This window comes from Carettochelys insculpta, chromosome 3 (assembly GCF_033958435.1).
Source record: "Carettochelys insculpta isolate YL-2023 chromosome 3, ASM3395843v1, whole genome shotgun sequence".
Classification (NCBI taxonomy): Eukaryota; Metazoa; Chordata; order Testudines; family Carettochelyidae; genus Carettochelys; species Carettochelys insculpta.
Window position 1 is genome coordinate 203,847,066 of NC_134139.1, and position 19,432 is coordinate 203,866,497.

The 19,432-nt window shown below is 45.2% G+C and overlaps 1 protein-coding gene across 1 annotated transcript in view; it reads right to left on the bottom strand.

Moving 5' to 3' along the window:
* Positions 1-19,432, bottom strand: part of ELP3 (elongator acetyltransferase complex subunit 3) — a 175,546-nt gene that overhangs the window by 43,066 nt on the left and 113,048 nt on the right. The window contains exons 11-13 of the mRNA XM_074991456.1: positions 7,994-8,084; positions 5,178-5,243; positions 936-1,163 (exon numbers count right to left, since the gene is read on the bottom strand). Of these exons, the coding sequence (XP_074847557.1) occupies positions 936-1,163; positions 5,178-5,243; positions 7,994-8,084 (385 nt within the window). The remainder of the gene's footprint in view (positions 1-935; positions 1,164-5,177; positions 5,244-7,993; positions 8,085-19,432) is intronic.

Here is a 19,432-nt window from a genome sequence, read left to right on the forward strand (position 1 = left end):
TTAACTTCGTTTTATTTAATAATTTTTCCCCGTGTAAATGCATTAGGATGCAACACTTTGTCTGACAGTGATGACCGGGGGGCAGTAAGGCACCAGCCATTAAAAAAAAATGCTTTTGACTGTAGAATAATTAACATTTCAAAACCTAGGTAGAAAAAGGGGTCATCATAAGAAAAAAACAAAGCAAAAGAAATCAGTTGAACTGAGCCGAATGCTAGCAAATTAAAACGGATAGGAAATTGAGATTTCATGGCCTATGACGTACTAACGCTCATTGTAGTCACGCTTACGAATCACTAGAGCTCAAGATATTAAGCAGAAACTGTTCAGACCATCCTGGAAGAGTAAAGTGCCCTGGTATGTGCAATTTTTCATTGGGAGAAAATGTTAGGCTGACGATTTTTCTAACTTTTAAAATACTTTGTATGAATTTTATGTTTTTAGGACTGATTCATATGCCCATCACCTTCTCTCCAGCCCACTCTTCTCACCCTATTAGACAGATTAAACAATATCTGAGTGCAACTCCTGCACCTGTGTGTTAGTGATGAATTGATCCCCTCAGTCCTCAGAGGGAGTTTAGGAACCAGGGGTGTTCAGTACTTAAAGGCTGAACTAATGTTAGTGAATATGAACCCAGACCACATGGCTGTGCAGAAGTAGAGAAAAAGTATACCATGCTTTCAACCATGGAACCACTGTATGTACTCAATTACTTTAGTGAAAGCAATTACTTTAGTGGCAGCAGGAATTTAACCTACTAATACAGAGTGGGGAGCAAATTCAACTCTGGTTCTGTCAGAGCTGGTTACTCACTCAAGTAACTTAAGGGCCAGTCTCATCAAGATCGTCACCAATTTTTCTTCATCTTTCTAATACAAAAGAGTTGGGCAGGAGGGGGTATTTAAAAAGACAACAAAGGTTACTTAGGATACCTGATGCTGAAATTTGGAAGGGTCACGACTGCTCACTGGAACCACGCTGCCATACACATGCAACTCTCTAACGACAGAAACACCTCCCTTCAACTCAGGTCTGAATGACTCCTCCGAACACTTTCGCAAACGCAGAAGGCCAACCAGAATATCCTGTTCTGGATCTTCATAGGACAGGAAGGTCTCCCAGCCACCATTTGCCACATAGTCTCTTCGAACTAACTCAACCTATTCAAAGAGAACAAAACAGAGGGGCAGGAGGAAAAGAAAATCCCGTTAAAAATAATTTGAGGAACACAGTGAATAGACCAAAACCAATTTCATGGATCCACACACCGTTAAAGGCCATAAGACGTGTGAATTGCTTTCTTAAAGCCCAGTTTCATTCTAGATAGATATTAGCAGCAGTAAATAAGAGCTGAGACACTTACAATAGCATTTATCTAAAGACAAAATGTGTCATACTTCAATGAAAAATACAGTTGTCGAGATGACACTCTCACTCTTCAGTGCTGAACACTTTCACCCAGAACGTATTTAGAGAGTGCCAGAGAGTGCAAAATTTCACCAAGAATTTACCAAGATTTCTTTGATAGGATAACGAGCCTTGTGGATAGGGGAAAAGCGGTAGATGGGGTATACCTAGACTTTAGTAAAGCATTTGATATGGTCTCACGTGATATTCTTCATCAACGATTTCGATATTGGCATAGAAAGTATGCTTATTATGTTTGCAGATGATACCAAGCTGGGAGGGGTTGCAACTTCTTTGGAGGATAGGGTCATAATTCAAAATGAACTGGAGAAATTGGAGAAATGGTCTGAGGTAAACAGGATGACGTTTAATAAGGACAAATGCAAAGTGCTCCACTTGGGAAGGAACAATCAGTTTCACACATACAGAATGGGGAGAGGCTGTCTAGGAAGGAGAATGGCAGAAAGAGATCTAGGGGTTATAGTGAACCACAAGCTAAATATGAGTCAACAGTGTGATGCTGCTGCAAAAAAAGCAAACATGATTCTGGGATGCATTAACAGGTGTGTGTGAACAAGACACGAGAAGTCATTCTTCTACTCTACTCTGCACTGGTTAGGCCTCGGCTAGAACATTGTGTCCAGTTCTGGGCACCGCAGTTCAAGAAAGATGTGGAGAAATTAGAGAGGCTCCAGAAAAGAGAGACAAGAAATGTGTGCAGAATTCACCAAGATTTCTGCTACCATATAACATAATACAATAAGGCAGACGCAGACTCCTATAATGACAATGAAGGTTACTTTGAGGTGGATGCTACCAATGGACACTCACGAGTTGTACTGGCCAGGGGAGCCCAAGAGAAGGAATATGTAGAGCTCTGGTGTCCAACCAGTTCTGTAGTAGTAGTCACTATAGGGGCCACTACTATAGTGAAGTAGTCACATTATTCTGAAAATATATTTACTGTTCAAGCCAACTATCCACACTCAACCGACCAAATAGCCACATGTGGCTAGTGTGTTGGAAACCACTGATGTGAAGCATCCTCAAAGAAAAGCAAAAACTTGATCCAGCAGTCCCGTTGTTATTTATATAGCATCAACACTAGAATCCAGATTTTTACTCTAAAGAATTTACATGCTAATGCCCAGCTCCTGCTACGAGCTCCTCGAAAGCAAAAATCTATCCTCATTGTAAGACTGAGTCTAAGTTAAAGACTCATTCTTTAAGCAGGTTTTATTAATTCACAGCTAAAGAAAGGAGGGAGAAAATAATATTAAGACAACTAAACCAAAAGGTTTCAAAGTTTTGTGAACTTTATACATTTTTTATAATCTTAAGTGGTTTCAGTGAATACGTTTAATTACATTAGATCTAAGATGACCTACTCTGTCAATTTTTAAAGGCAAGGGAAATATCACCAACTCATCAGACCAAATTATCAAATGCCATCGGCTGATGTTTTAATGTCCCACTTCCTAAACTGTCAATTGAGCAATTTGGTGCTTTCTCCCAAGCAGCCATTCATGCTGGGGAAGAACACCCTGTAATCTGCAAAACTTACTAATGACCATCCTTCCCAATCCTCCTCAGAACTCAACTTTGCCAAGAGGCCTATAACAAGCTTGACAATGGCTGGGTTGCTGGTGTGCTGAGACTACTGCCTTTGAGGCTGACTGATATTGTCTCTTTGTACTCCCCTCTCTCTCTCTGTCTTATACACAGATTGCAAACCCCACATAACAACAAATAGGGGTTGCCAAATGAAATTAATAGGTAGCAGGTTTAAAACAAACAAAATTGAGTATTTCTTCTGACAGTGCTCAGTCAATCTGTGGAACTCCTTGCCAGAGGATTTTGAGAAGGCCAAGGCTGCAAAAGCGTTCAAAAAGAGCTAGATAAATTCACGGAGGATAAGTCCATCAATGGTTGTTAAGCAGGATGGATAGAAATGATGTCCATAGACTCTTGTTTACCAGAAGCTGGGAATGGGTGACAGGGTATTCATCATTTGATGATTGCCTTTTCTGTTCATTCCCTCTTGGACACCTGTTATTGGCCACTGCTGGAAGACAGAATACTGGGCTAGATGGACCTTTGGTCTGACCTAATATAGCTGTTCTCATGTTCTGGGGCAGAGGCTGTCTTTTTGTTCAGTGTTTGTACAGCTCCTAGCACAACGAGTTCTCAGACCATATGTGGAGCTGCAGACAAATAGCTTTTCATACATTTTATCTCTAGCTTGCTACAGATGTATGATTTTCTGGAGATTCAGTGGCATGGGACTGTCATTATCTAGACCAAGGAGAGACAATTTTAACAAAGGGAGTGTTACTCTGAAAATGCTGTTGTGGGCTCTTCCCTTACTACCCATGGAGTTTACAACTGAAGATGGCTTAAAGCCACTAATAAAAGAGCTTAAGTCTACAGGAAAAATAGTTTGCTTAATTGCCAGAGGACAAGTAACAGGGAAGTTGACGGACTGGCTGCATGTCCTGCTTCACACTGAATCCATGAGGTTAGTGCTTTAAGTCTAATAGCAAAAATCTACGATAGAATTTATTTTTCATTAGAAAATTTGTTTCCATGATGTATTTGCCAGTGAGATGACTAGCTTTCTATTCTGTTTGAGTCTTTACAATGACAAGCTGGATCAGGAACCAGCATTTAAGCCACTGACTATCCCTGGCTTGCAAAATAAGAGCTGCCCCCCACATGCAGAGACAAATTATAGAAGGCCAAACATGCACTTAAGTGCAATGCTGATCCAAGACTGAATGTAGAGGAAGAAGAAGAAACTTCTGTCTGCCATGATTTTTATATTTAAAAATACAGAAACATGTGACAGAGCCATCCTATATGTGAACTATTAGATGATAAACTGGATTTTAAAAGTCCCATAATTATTTGGAAGGCAGCATGGTCTAGTCATTACAATAAAGCACTAAGAAAACAGATTTGGTTTTCAGATCTTCTTAAGTAACTGTGTGATCTTAAAATATAATTTAATCTCTCTGTGGACGTTTTCCTTTCTTTTGTGATAAGCTTTAAGATCCTAAAATAAAGGGCACAATATATGCTTCATCTTCTAAAGAGATTTAAATCCATATATATTTGCTAGTTACTTTATTGTAGCTCATTGATTTTATTATTTGTACTTGTTTTAGAGAACAACCACATATAACAATGTAGGTATTGGTATGGACGCCAAACATCTATATGCATATATATCTATGCACATACATTATACAACTTCACATAATTAAAAGCATAGGAATGGCCATAGCGGATCAGACCAAAGGTTCCTTCAGCCCAATATCCTGTCTTCCAACAGTGGCCGATGCCACAGAGGGAGAAAACAGAACAGATGATTTCCTCTCCCCACCCCCGGTCATCCGATCACCTCTCTTTCTATTCAGTATTTCGCTTCATATATTTGTAAAATATACTTTTCACTAAGGGGGAAAAACGATATGGGGGCAAGGAGTGGAAACAGCTGAGTCAGCTGGGGATTTTGCTGCTGCAATGGAAAGCTAAAATAGAGGTAGTTATTGCTATGTTACTGATCATGGCGGTCCTAACTTTTAAGCAAAACATCACCAGCTAAAACAGTAACACTCAAACGTGCTGTGAAAACGGATGAGAAAATGGAGGCAGCTCCCCTAGGCGTGTCGTAGAACTGGTGGCATAACTAAGCCCCCAATTCCTTCCTACCAAATGTTTCATACAAGTCATGTTTGAGGCTTCCTAGCAAGCAACAATCTCACCTGATACGGTCTCACTTTGTGATGAATCTCCTGTATTCCAACCTCTCTTGTCCTCACATCACGACACTTGGAAAAGAGGGAGAGAACAATTGCATCAAACGGAGGAAGACATGAGGCTCAGACACATTAAGCTTTTCAATCACCCTAAGGGCTCAAAATTAAGTTAAAACAGCCTGTCTTACACCGGTAGAATCTGAATAAATAGACTTCAAAATAGAAATGCTCACTGAGCCGTTCTTAATGCACCTTAGAAAAAGAACTTTGTGCTAAACGTAAATCTATGCTGATAAGAACCAATTCATTGAACAACCATTGTATCTCATGAGAAAAGATACCATTTGATTGGCAAATAGAAGAGACTGGAGGAAAAAGTCAACAGAAATGAAAGAGCGAAAAAAATTTAGCATTATCATAGATTCCACGGCCAGAAAAGAACCTTGAATTCTTCTAGTGATTCTAGTCCAAGGATGGGCAATAATTTGATGCGTGCCACATTAAGATTTTGGTACGTGGTCACAGGCCACACTTTTCTAGGGATGGGGTGTAGGGTCTGGGATGGAGGTTGGGTGTTAAAGGCAGCTCTGAATAGGGGACTGGGGTGCAGGGTAGGGTCTGAGAGGGAGTTGGGTGAGTTATGACCCAGGCCAGGGTATCAGGGTGCAAGGTCTGGGAGGTGATAAGGTGCAGGAGAGGATTCAGGCCTGGGGGAGGCATGTAGCAGCGGTGCAAGGTCTGGGAAGCAGTTGCGGTGTGGTGCCAGAAGCAGGCTCTGACCGGAAGGGGAGGGGTGGCACTTACTTAAGCAGCTCCTGGCCAGCAGCACTCCTAGGAAGGCTTTCCTGTCGCCCAGCAGCCCAGCCCACTGGCTGTTCCATGTGGCTCTGTGCTGAGGGGAGGAGCTTCACACGCTGCCACCACTCTCGACAAAATCTCTCAGTTCCTATTGGCCAGAAACCGGCCAACGGGAGCTGAGAAATCATGCTGCATTGCCCCACATCCAGCAAAATCTCTAAGCTCCCATTGGCCGGTTTCCAGTCAACAGAAGCGGAGAGATTTTGCTGGGGGCAGGTACAGTGCATGAAACTGGCCCATGGCAGTTGAGAGATTTTGCTGGAAGTGGGGGCAGCACCTGAAGTTCTCTCCCCTCCACAGCTGTACAGATGGACTCCGGGCTGGATTAAAAGGTTTGGTGGGCCACATCTGGCCCACAGGCCATCTCTTGCCTGCCCTGATACAGTATGATTTCCTATATAAACACAGGCCATAGACCTTCCTCACAAAAATTCCTAGAGCAGTTTTTAAATCCACCACAACCCTTGGAAAATTGTTGCAATAGTTAGTCTCACTGTTAAAAATATACTCCTTGCTTTTAGTCTGTCAGGTCCTGTCCCTCACCAAAGAAATTTAGAACAGGAAAAATTTATCTTAGTGTGCCAGCACTATTCTTGAACAGGCAACTTGTAAATCTGGACAACTGATTTTTAATGCCGAAATAGGCATGTCACACACGAACATCAGAAGACAAAGAGCTAATTCTGGTCAGGTGTCCTCCAGATGTACAGGATGGATTAGCCTTGGGAGTTTTGAGAACTTGATTTCTAGAGCATCCAAATGACCCTGCTTGCACCTCAACACTCCTTACGATGCTTTAAAAAAATCAAACTCAGACTATCTTATAAACGGAAATAATTTACTTGGCTATAGCCATAAAAATTGGCATATGTTATTTTTATATGATGATTATGTTAAATCTGGCCTTCTTTACATTATATGCAGAGTCTACTCTGCTTTACAAATTCCTGACTAGATAAATGGCATGCAGAAGACAGCCAATTCCTCACTCTTAAGAGCCCTATTCCTGAGTATGTACAGCATTTTTCAGGACTGTGACCTCCAATTCTTTGCCCCAATCAGTAATTCAAGTATTATTAGCCACACAGATAGAACAGAGAAGAAAAGCTGAAATTGCCAAGGGGGCAGAGTTGAGACTCCTGGGCACCCTCTAATTATGAACCCATGTAACTAAACTACCTAGGTTTCCTGTAGGTATCCACTCCCAACTATCTCAGCCCTTAGAATAAGCAATTTATTTATGTTAGTTCTCAGGCAGATACAAGAATATTTATTGGTATCTTGTACTTCAGGTGACAACATGACAAACTTTTTCAGTTGCTTATTCTACCAGCTGCAAGCTTCTGTCCTAGTAAATTCAGACTGGTTGTCATCCACACGATAGAAATGTTTAGTGATTCAGTTCCTTAAAGGTAGCCTGCCAAGAAAAACAAATAGGACTGAGGTTCCCTTTTCAGTTCGTTATGTATAAAGGAGACTTTCCCCCGCCTACAAATTTTTTCTTTAATTCTGAAAAATAGGAATATAAAGTCTCATCACCACCTCTGTTTTTGCTGGAAGTGTTCCTGGGAAGTTTTCTAATATGTTTTTTAAAATGCTACAAACAGCCTGAATAAAATATGTCTCTCTCACTTTAGAAATCTCGTTACCAGCCAAAATGACACAAACCTCTTTGTTCTCTGATCATCCTGCATCTTGCTGGGGAAATCTAAATTTTTAATGTAGAAATCAAGCAAAACATCAACTTTTTATGGAAAAAACTTTGAGGTATATTTTACCTCTCAGAAAATAATAAGTACAAAATCTGAATATTTTCCTTCGCAGGTCACCTTTAGTTGAGAAGCAAATTTGGCTCCTAAAGTTCACATTTTGCCAGTTTTCTCCCCCTGTTCACAAACACAATCATTAGTTGTTCAGATGCCAGCAGGGAGCCCCTCCCGGGCATCAGGTTGCCTGTCTTTTACCTGTGTCCCTAGATCCTTCATCCTGGCCAAAGCAAGTTCTCTCAGGTTACCGTGCTCCACTCCTGAGCTGACTAGCGGCATTGGGATATCCCTATACAACAGGAAAAACAAAAACTTTATAGAACCGTATTAATAAAACAAATCCAGAAGAGTCATTGTCATAATCTAATCTTGCCCCCTTCATAACAAAGGACAGCTCTGAATTAATTCCTGTTTCAAAGCCCAGTGGCTTTGGGTGAAGTAGAGCATGGCCAACCCAATTAACAGCTGGGGTCAGTGAGGAGGAAAGAGCTACATGACTGGTTTTTACAATAGCAAAGGGCTTTTTACATGGCTAGGAAGTAGGTTACATGTTTTTGTTCTCATATTCATCACACTCAAGAACTGGGAACGGTTTACATAGCAATTTTCATTCTCGGACCCTCCATGTCAGAAAGTCTTCGCAGCACCAGTATATTCTCCAAGAATCCTGTATTTAACAAGTGTTAACTACATCCTAAAATTCAATAAAGATGCAAACAAGCTTGTCATGACCTAAAATCATAATGAGTATACTAGCATTATGAACATCATTTCAGCATAAATATTAAGGTCTTTCTACCACAGAAGAGAATGCTGCAATGGCGGATATCGGTATTTCCACTGATTTTTTCAAGAACTTGTTGCCACAAAAAACACTATGCCCTTACCAAATATCTGACTCTCTATAGAACTATCAAAACAAAAAGCAGTCAAGTAGCACTTCAAAGACTAGCAAAATAGTTTATTAGGTGAGCTTTCGTGGGACAGACCCACTTCTTCAGACCATAGCCAGACCAGAACTTACTCAATATTTAAAACACAGAGAACCAAAAACAGTAAGCAAGGAGGACAAATCAGAAAAAGATAATCAAGGTGAGCAAATCAAAGAGTGGAAGGGTGGGGGGAGGGTCAAGAATTAGGTTGAGCCAAGTATGCAGACGAGCCCCTATAGTGACTCAAAAGTTCCCATCACGATTTAAATCATGTGTTCATGTGCCGAATTTGAATATAAAAGCCAGCTCAGCTGCTTCTCTTTCCAGAACGGTGCGATAATTCTTCTTCAGTAACACACATACCTTTAGGTCATTGAGAGAATGTCCCGTTCCATTAAAATGCTGACTAACTGGTTTGTGGATCTGGAGTGTTTTGATGTCTGTTTTGTGCCCGTTGACCCTTTGTCTAAGGGAGTTAGAAGTCTGTCCAATATACAAAGCATCTGGGCATTGTTGGCACATGATGGCATATATGATGTTAGTAGAGGAGCATGAGAAAGTGCCCGTGATTCTGTGAGTAACCTAGTTAGGTCCAGTGATGGTATTTCCAGAGAAGATATGTGGACAAAGCTGGCAGCGGGCTTTGTTGCAGGGAAAGTTTCCAGGACTGGTGTTCCTGGGATATGGACTGTGGCTGTTAGTGAGGATCCTCATGAGATTGGGAGGTTGTCTGGAGGAGAGAACAGGCATGTCACCCAGGGCATCATTCCAATGTGTAGCAGATGGACTACTTTTTCTTTCATCTAATACTATAAAGATCCTATTGGTAGGGTTAATCTAACTTACTTTGGAGAATGAATGAACAAATGAGACAGCAAATTCTACTGAATAATCTTCAGGAATTATCTCTAGCACCCATTGTCCAAGGTGCTAGATGAGGGTCTCACCTGAAGAACTCCTCAGTAAGGAGAGGGATCTGTGCAGGCTTTGAAATCTCAAAAGCAGAACTGTTAAGGTTGCATTATTTCCCAGAGACTATCATCCTGGATCGTCCAACTCTCCTCCCTTCCTTCCCTCCTAATGTGTAATCTTTAACTGGAACCTGTTTTAAGATTCTCTCACTGGAAGTAGGGAAGGTCCTTGTCTAAAACCTCAGTGACTGTTTTGTAGCTATTTGGAATAATCTCAGACCTGCTTTTCTCATTTTTCAGTGGGAGCTGTAGTTGCCATGGAACATATTTTGGAAGTTTTGAATGCACAGCTATTGGCCAGAGGAAGCATTAGTCCTGTAAAAGAGTGAGCAGGTAGGCGTATGTGGGGGTTGCATTCTAACAATAGCCTTCCAGTTGAATCCAGACCTGCACAAGAAGAGATTGCAGAGAATACTCTCAAGGCTGAGGCTATTGCATCCAAGTTCAGAATGATGAATACCATGCAAAAATGTTAGTTAAGTTTGGATACAAGACTCAGGGGGGTCGGAGGGCACAATAATAGTTTAAGTACATTGTTACAAGGGAGGAGAGGGGAAAAAATCTTATTGAACTCTGAGGACAGGACAAGAAGAAATGAGCTTAAATTGCACCAAGGGTAGTTTTGGTTGGACATTAGGAAAACCCCCGTCAGAAGAGTTAAGCACTGGAATAAATTGCCTAGGGAGGCTGTGAAACCTCCATTATTGGATATTTTTAGGAGGAGATTAGACAAATACCTGTCAGGGATGTTTTAGATAACACTTACGTCTGCCTTGAGTGAGGTCCCTTCCAGTCCTATGATTTGAGGATCTTATTTTCCTGTGCATAGGTTTGGCAAGAATGCTCCCTCTGTTGGTATGATCATAGCTTTTACTGAGGAGACTGTGGACAGGCTTCATGTGATGCACATTAATGACCACTTTTAAGTCCTTTGTTACAAATATATTATGATAGGGAATTCCTTCTCCACATTTATGGTGCCTTCGTAAACCAGGTGAGGAAGAATCATGCAGTTTTTCAGCTTGGTAAGTTGTTGGGTTTGTTTGCTCTCTTGAGAGTTTATCTTCTAAAACTGTAAGCACCTGTGAAATCAGATCCCTTAGTCCTGCTTAATTCTGGGAGGCTTAGCTGACTCAAAGCTCAAACTTCAGAGATTTGTCCTCATTAGAAGATATAGAGGGGAGATGCTCTTCTGAGAGGATTTAGGACTTCGGGCTACCCCTTTGAAAACTGACTGCGGGCTGTATCTTTCACCATTCCCTGCACCAGCTCTTGCGTGAGGGGGAGCACATTACCAGGGAGATTAAGAGTACAGTCTGCAGGCATGTATCCCAACTGTCTCCCTATGAAAAATAGCAGCCACTTTATGACCACCTGTGGGACCCTGGGGGCTGGAAGTGAGGAGGCGATAGCTCCATCTCCTAGGCACTGCAATTAATCATTTCACCTCATTCCGTGCTGCTGGGTTTGTACTAAGTGAGTGGAAACCAACTGCACCAAATGAGGAATGAGCTGATGCCACTCAAGACAAATGACTCATTTGCATCACAGGGTTGCAGTAGCTGGCACTTTTCACAGCAGCTGAGCCATGTCAGATCGAGCAGCTTGTAGGGAGGGTTGAAGGGTGACAATTTGGTGGCCTTCTCAGTCATCTCAGCACACACCTTGTCTACATGCTGGCTGGGAGCAGGAATTTCTTCCTCTGGGTTACAATGGAGGATAGCTTGTCTTTCTCCAAAGTTCAAGAGGCTCTACTGAAATGATCTGCTAGCTCTAAAACCAGTGGGAATAGGAGACCCGTACATAAGGGAGTGGCTGAAGGTGAAAATCTACAGCTTCTGGCTTGGTTTCACTGAAGCAAACTTCCATGGAGCAGGAGAGCCTGCTCAACCTTCTCCACCTGCATCTTGTCTACATGTTGCATCAATTAAGGCAACCCTAATAGTCATCCATGAGCTGTCCCACAATGCCGAATGCCGACCGTTCTGGTCACAATTATGAACTTCACTAGTGAAGGCTCACAGAGACCGGAAGATACCCTCCCCTCGCCCCCATGGCCCCAACATTTTTTAAATGTCTTCTCTTGTTTGTGCAGCTTGGCAAGCATACCTAGCAGCTCTCCATGGTTTTGTGCATCTGCTCAGTTGACCATGACAGCTACACACTCCAGATGGCTTTGGCTTGGAGTACACAGGAGATACTGATCTCCTTGGACAGCAAAAGAAGATGCCGTGCAGCCACGGCTGTGGACCAACTGTAGAAATTTGGGCCTCTATGATCAGGTTGTGTGGGGGATGCAGGGAAAGAGCCAGCAGCAATGCCATTTGAATAAGAAGGAACTGCATCTGGAATACCCTGAGTCAGGTAAGGGGTAGGCTGGGTCCCCTACAATCACTATTGGCATTTCAGCACCACCATCAGTAATCTGCTGGTTGGGAAAGAAGCAGCTTGCAGCTTTCTTAACATTTCTGTTTTCTTAAAGATGTAAGCATCATGCCCCTGTCCTGACCAGCCAATACTGAAGTCAGTGAAGAGTCCCCCACAGTGATCCAGAAACACTTGCATCATCACAGACAAAGAGAAGTTACTCACCTGTGTAGTAACGATGGTTCTTCGAGATGTGTCCCCTGTGGGTGCTCCACAGTAGGTGTTGGGCTTGCCCCGGTGCCGCAGCTCGGAAATTCTTCAGCAGTCTCCATCAGGTCGCGCATGCGCCCATGCGTGTTGGCTCTTCGCGCGCTTAGGGTCACGTGCGCAATCCGGTCCCCGCCAGTTCCTGATCAACCGCTCCGGACACCCCTGAAAAACACACAAACAGAGCTCCGAAGTGGGGAGGAACGGGTGGGTAGTGGAGCACCCACGGGGACACATCTCGAAGAACCATTGTTACTACACAGGTGAGTAACTTCTCTTTCTTCTTCGAGTGGTCCCCATGGGTACTCCACAGTAGGTGACTACCCAGCAGTAACCCCCTCCCCCCCCCGAAAAAGGAGGTAGGTACCCGATTTATGCGCAACTTGCCCGTGAAAGGACTGCTGTCGACAGGCGTGTATCCTCATCAAGCATCCTATGCATGGCATAGTGCTTGGCGAAGGTGTCATAGGAGACCACGTCGCTGCTCTGCAGATATCTCTCAGCGCAATCCCTTTGAAGAAGGCCGTTGATACCGCCATCGCCCTAGTAGAGTGGGCTCTTGGCGGAACTGGCAGAGGACTCTTGCGAAGCTCGTAACACAGTCTTATGCAAGACACAATGTGATTTGAAATCCTCTGTGAAAACAGCGCTTCTCCTTTTGACCTGGATGCAATGGACACCAGGAGTCTGTCCATTTTCCGGAAAGGTTTAGTTCTATCGATGTAGAAGGCCAGTGCCCTTCTTACGTCAAGTAAGTGCAACCGTGCCTCTTTATTTGAGTTGTGAGGCTTAGGGTAGAACGAGGGCAGCACTATTGGTTCGTTAATATGAAAATCTGAAGAGACCTTCGGAACGAAGGCTGGGTGTAATCGTAAGACCACCGCTTCTTTTGAGAAGATCGCGCAGGGTGGTGTGGACATTATGGCCACGAGCTCACTCACTCTGCGAGCTGACGTGATTGCCAGGAGGAAAGTCGTTTTAATGGTGAGTAGTCGAAGCGGGACCGTAGCCAATGGTTCAAAGGGCAGTCCCGAGAGGGTGTGTAGAACTAGGTCTAAACTCCATGACGGCGGTATTGGTTTCTGAGGGGGGTACAGATTCACCAACCCCTTTAGGAAACGCAAGACAACAGGATGGACAAATGTGGTTGATCCATCCTCTTCATGCCGAAACGCTGATATAGCCGCCAGATGCACCTTTATAGAGGATAGCGAAAGTCCCTTTTGTTTGAGTTGTAGCAAATAGTCCAGAATCGTAGGTATGGTGGCATCCTGGGGTATTAGTTGCCTGGAGGAACACCATTTGGAAAAACGCAACCATTTGTGCTGATAAGTCTTTCTGGTAGAAGTTCTCCGACTACATTCAAGGACTTGTTGTACTCCCTCTGAGCATGTAGTTTCTAAGGCGCTTAGCCATGGATTAAACATGCTTGTAGTCGAAGTCTCTTCAGGTGCGGGTGCAGTATTGACCCCTGAGCCTGAGTGAGAATGTCCTGTACTGTTGGTAGGGGAAATGGCCAATGCTGAGCCATGCACAGGAGCAATGGGAACCACTGTTGCCGGTCCCAGGTTGGGACTATGAGCATTATGCGCGCTCTCTCCCTTCTGGCCTTCTCCAAGACCTTGTGTATAAATGTCGTGGGAGGGAACGCATAAAGTAGAGGGCCCTTCCATGGGATCATGAAGGCGTCCCCAAAGACCCCTGTCCCATGCCCGCTCTGGAGCAGTATTGGGGACATTTCTTGTTGTCTCGGGTGGCGAATAAGTCGATTTGGGGAAAAGCCCATCTGCGGAACACTTGGTGAAGTAGGTCTGAACAGATCTGCCACTCGTGAGTGGGCGCAAAGTGTCTGTTGAGCTGGTCCACCTTGACGTTGTGGACACCCGGTAGGTATGAAGCCTTTATGGTTATATTGTTGGCAATGCACCAGTTCCACAGTCGGACCGCCTCCGCACAAAGCGTATGAGACCTGGCTCCCCCTTGTCGGTTTATATAAAACATGGTGGTGGTGCTGTCGGTATTCACGCCGACTATTTTTCCGCGCAGATAATTGTGAAAATGCCTGCATGCATTGAACACTGCTCTGAGCTCTAATATGCTTATGTGCAGTATCTTCTCCGCGGGGGACCATAACCCTTGAGTGGTTTTGTTGTCCATGTGAGCCCCCCATCCCATATGGGAGGAATCTGTTGTAATGAACACTGTAATTTGTGGCTGGCGGAAGGGCACCCCTGTTAGAAGATTCTTGGGGTTTCCCCACCATGTTAGTGACTTTCGTGTCTTTGTTGTAAGAGACACCCTCTTGTGAACAGTGTGGATTGAGGGTTTGTATACGGTTGCCAACCAATGCTGCAATCCTCGCATGTGCAGCCTGGCATTTTGCACCACAAACGTGGTGGTTGCCATATGCCCCAACAGTTGTAAGCATGTAAGAACTGGAACAGTGGGGCTGTACGTTAGTAGTTGTACGAGAGACTCGATGGCACGAAAATGAGCCTTGGGTAAATACACCCTTGACATGACTGAGTCTATCCGAGCCGCTATAAACTCTATATTTTGCGTGGGGTTGGTCTTTGACTTTGAGAAGTTGATGATGAGGCCCAATGAGGTGAATGTGTTTGTGGTGATGTGTATCATCCGTAATACCTCTGCCCGGGAAGTTCCCTTTAGCAGGCAATCATCCAGGTACGGGAAAATGAAAACGCCCTGTCTGTGTAAGTATGCTGACACCACCGCTAAGGTCTTGGTGAGGACTCTGGGCGCTGAAGAGAGGCCGAATGGAAGGACTCTGTACTGAAAATGATCTGTGCCCACAATGAACCGGAGGAAGCGCCTGTGGGCTGGATGAATTGCGATATGAAAATACGCACCCTGTAAGTCGAGGGCTGCAAACCAATCGCCGTCGTCTAGTGCCGTGATTATCGAAGCCATCATAGTCATCTTGAAGCACTGTTTGCGTAGATACTGGTTCAGTGTGCATAGATCCAAAATGGGTCTCCACCCTCCTGTCTTCTTTTCCGTCAGGAAGTACCTGGAGTAGAAACCTTTGCCTTGAAATTGCTCCGGTACTCTCTCCACCACCCCTATGAATAGGAGGTGGTCCACCTCCTGCCTTAATTTCGGTAGGTGAGAGGGGTCTCTGAGAAGGGGCGCGGTGGGAGGATTTGGTGGAGGTAACGACTGGAAGGGGATCGTGTATCCCGTGTTTACAATCTCCAATACCCACTTGTCCGAAGTGATGCTTTTCCATTGTGGGTAAAATGGCTTGACTCGGTGATGAAACATGTACTGAGATTGGCACTGAGATACAGTCTTGGCTTCGCGGCCCTCGACAGACCCGTCAAACCTGCTGTCTTGCACTTTGCCCTGTGGAGGCGTTGCCCTGCTGACATCGGCACCTAGGGCCCTTATAACGTGTTTGTTGATGACGTCCCTGATCATACCCCTGTTGAAATTGGGTACGTTGCTGTTGGTAACCATAACGGCGTTGCTGAGGATAAAACTTCTTCCTTCTGAACGGTGGGGTATATATCCCCAAAGTCCGAAGTGTCGCTCTGGAATCTTTGCTCGAGTGTAGGACTGAGTCGGTTGATTCAGCAAACAATTTTATTTTGTCGAAGGGGAGGTCTGCAATTTTGACTTGTAAGTCCTTTGGAATGCCGGATGTGTGAAGCCATGACTCCCTCCACATTACCACCGCAGTGGCCACGGTGCAGGCCGCTGTGTCTGCCACATCCAATGCAATCTGGACGCCCGCTTGAGAAGCCGCATAGCCCTCTTGTAAAATTGCCTTAAGAATCGGCCTTTTATCCTCCGGAAGGAAGTCCATGAGGGCAGTGAGCTTGGAATAGTTGTCGAAATTGTGGTTCGACAAATGAGCGGCATAGTTGGCCATGCGGAGCAACAGAGTAGAGGAGGAGTAGGCTTTTCTACCCAGGAGATCCAGCTTCTTTATGTCCTTGTCCAATCCCCCAGATTTGTACTGGGACGATTTGGACCTGTGTTGGGACGATTCAGACCTGTGTTGGGACGATTCAACCACTAGTGAGTTTGGCTGTGGATGACTAAATAGAAATTCCATACCTTTCGCAGGGACGAAGTACTTTTTGTCCGCTCTTTTGTTGGTAGGAGGAGCGGATGCCGGAGTTTGCCATATATTAGTGGCTGCCTCCATGATTGCATCGTCCAGAGGAATAGCTATTTTAGAAGAGGATGGACGCCTGAGATTTTTAAGGAGTCTGTGGTGTTTCTCCTGCACCTCCACCACTTGAATATCCTGGAATTGAGCTACTCTTTTGAACAGGTCCTGGAACTGTTTCAGGTCATCTGGGGGAGAAATGTCTCCAGGGACCACCGCCTCATCTGGCGAGGATGAGGAGGCATCACTATGGCATCTCTCCTCCAATTCCTCTGGATCCTGGCTGTATTGGTGTGATTGCCTTTGTGAAATTTCCAGGTGGGGTTCAATGTCTTTAGACCCAGCCTCTGACTGGGGAACTTGTGGTGTTCCCCCAGGTGGAAGCTGAACACTGTGGCGTTGAGGAGGAGTCGACGGAGATCCATGGTGAGACATCGACCTCCTGTGCTGACGCCCTGCATAATGATGGCAGTCGTAGCGACAGGGGCCCGGTGATGGGGACCTGGACCACGACCCAAAGATGTAAGGGTGGTGCATGGAATGTCGAGACCGTCGAGATGATACCGACGTATGGGGAGAGCCTCTGTGGGAATACTCATAGGGGTCTCTGCTAGATGATGGAGAGAAGCGTGCAGCCCCTTGAGATGGACTCCGAAGAAAAGGAGAAGGATGTCTGTGGCAGGCTGAACGTGTTGCTGCCTGTCGAATCTCCGGTGGTGATCGTGGTGACAGAGGCAGCGCAATTACCTCAGGAGAGGGGCTGCGGTGCCTGGTCTTTGTTTTAGCCTTCACCCTCTCGGGTGGTCTTATCGGTAAGCTTGGTACCGTAGCAGGTGTCATGCTGATTTCCACTGCTCCTGGTGCCGTCGTCGCCGGTGCCATCGTCCTTGGTACCGACGTCTCCGGTGCCTCTGGGGGAGCCTCGACTGGTGCTGCAGTAGCCGGTGCCGGACTGTCTAATGCCTGCACGGCTCTCAGTGCCATCTCCCCAGTAGCTGTAGGGCCTTGAGCAGTTACATGCGCTGTGGCTTTACCAGTGGAGGAAGCCAGCATGCGCGGACCCTTTGTTACACTCGTCCCGCTCCGAGAAGTAAGGGGCAGGGATCAAGTAGGCGAGGCTCTTCTTTTCTTCTGCACAGAGGAGGTCAAAGAGGCAGCTTTCCTCTTGTGCGATCCTGAAGAGCCCTCCCCGCATGCGTTGTCTCTGATGAGGCAGGTTGAAGTGCTTTGTCAAATAGCAGCATCTTCAACCTCATTTCTCTATCTTTTCTAGCTCTATTAGTCAACTTGGAACAATGGGAGCACTTCTGGAGAACGTGTGTCTCCCCGAGGCATCATATGCATCTGCTATGGCCATCCGAAGCAGGCATGGCCTCCCGGCAAGATTCACACTTCTTAAAGCCGGGGGATGACATTGTTCAAGTTCAACTCTGAGTCCTTAGGTGCTAATAGCACACTTAACAGACTATTAGGTGATGTTAATAACCGTTGGCCTTTAGAGGCTTGACGACAAAAGTAGCGGGCCCGCCTGGAGGCAGCCGCTGCAGTCTTTAAGATAGTCTTTAACTTTTAAACGAACTGTTAACAAGGTAACTAAACTATAATAACTATAGAACTGCTAACTATGAACTATTAAACTATTAACACAAGAAAAAATAAGATTTCTGTCTCGGGCGTTGGAGCCGGAGAGGATTCCGTCTGCAGCCGCTGGCGGTTGAGAAGGAACTGGTGGGGACTGGATCGCGCACGTGACCGTAAGCGTGTGCAGAGCCGACGCGCATGGGCGCATGCGCGACCCGACAGAGACTGCTGAAGAATTTCCGAGCTGTGGCGCCAGGGCGAGCCCGACACCTATTGTGGAGCACCCACGGGGACCACTCGAAGAAGAAGTAACTCTTTCTGCTGATGTTCTCTTTGGATGGGCTGTCAGGTAGGAAAGCAGGGAATCATACACCATCTATTGTGCCACCACAGTTCAGACACCCCACTGCTGCAAATCCATCCATTATGTCCTGCACATTGCTGAGAGTCAGAGTCCTACATAGCAGGCAATTAATGATTCTGCACGCTTGCATGACAACTCCATCTACAGAGGATTTTCCAACTCCAAAATGACTTCCTACTGACTGGCAGCAATCTGACACTACATTTCCACAGGGCAATTGACACTCATTTCTGTTTTTATTATAAGCTCACAGAATTACTATCCATAGAGATTTTATGGCAGAGTTTGGCTCATTTAAGAGTTTAACTTCATTGGATTCTAGGCTTTCTTTCAACCTGTTTTGTTCTTCAGAAATATTTTGCACCCTGGCATTACTGAGTCCCATTGATTTATCCTCATTCCACCAAATTTCTGAGATGCTTCTAATACAAATATTCTCATTTAATAGGAGGCACTCTAGTTCAGCCATCTCATTATTTAGATTTCTAGCATTTGTATATAAGCACTTATAAAACGTGTCACTTTTTAGCTGTCTGCCATTACAAGATGGAAACGAATGGGACTCCTTTTCATTGGACTGTTTCTCATCAGAGGCTACCTGTATTTTATCATCTTCCATCCTCTTCTCCTCATCGGGATGTAGAGAATTCTCCATTAACAGATCCTCTCCTGAGGAATGCCTCCATCCAAGCCACATGCTCCTCTGCATCCCTTAGTTCAAAACGGGGCCCGCAATAATTTTTGATGGGGGGGCCATACCAAGATTATGGTAAGTGGTCATGGGTCACACTTTTCTACAGAGGCGGTGCAGGGTCTGGGATGGAGGTTGGGTGCAGAAGGGAGCTTGGGGCAGGGTGCTGGGATGTGCGGGGGGGGTCTGAGAGGGAGTTTTGGAGAAGAAGGGGTAGGGTCTTGGGAAGCAGGGTCTTGGGTTCAGGAGAGGATTCTGGCCTGGGGGAGGGGGTACAATGTCTGGGAGGGAGTTGTAACCTGGAGGGAAGGGGTGCAAAGGATCTG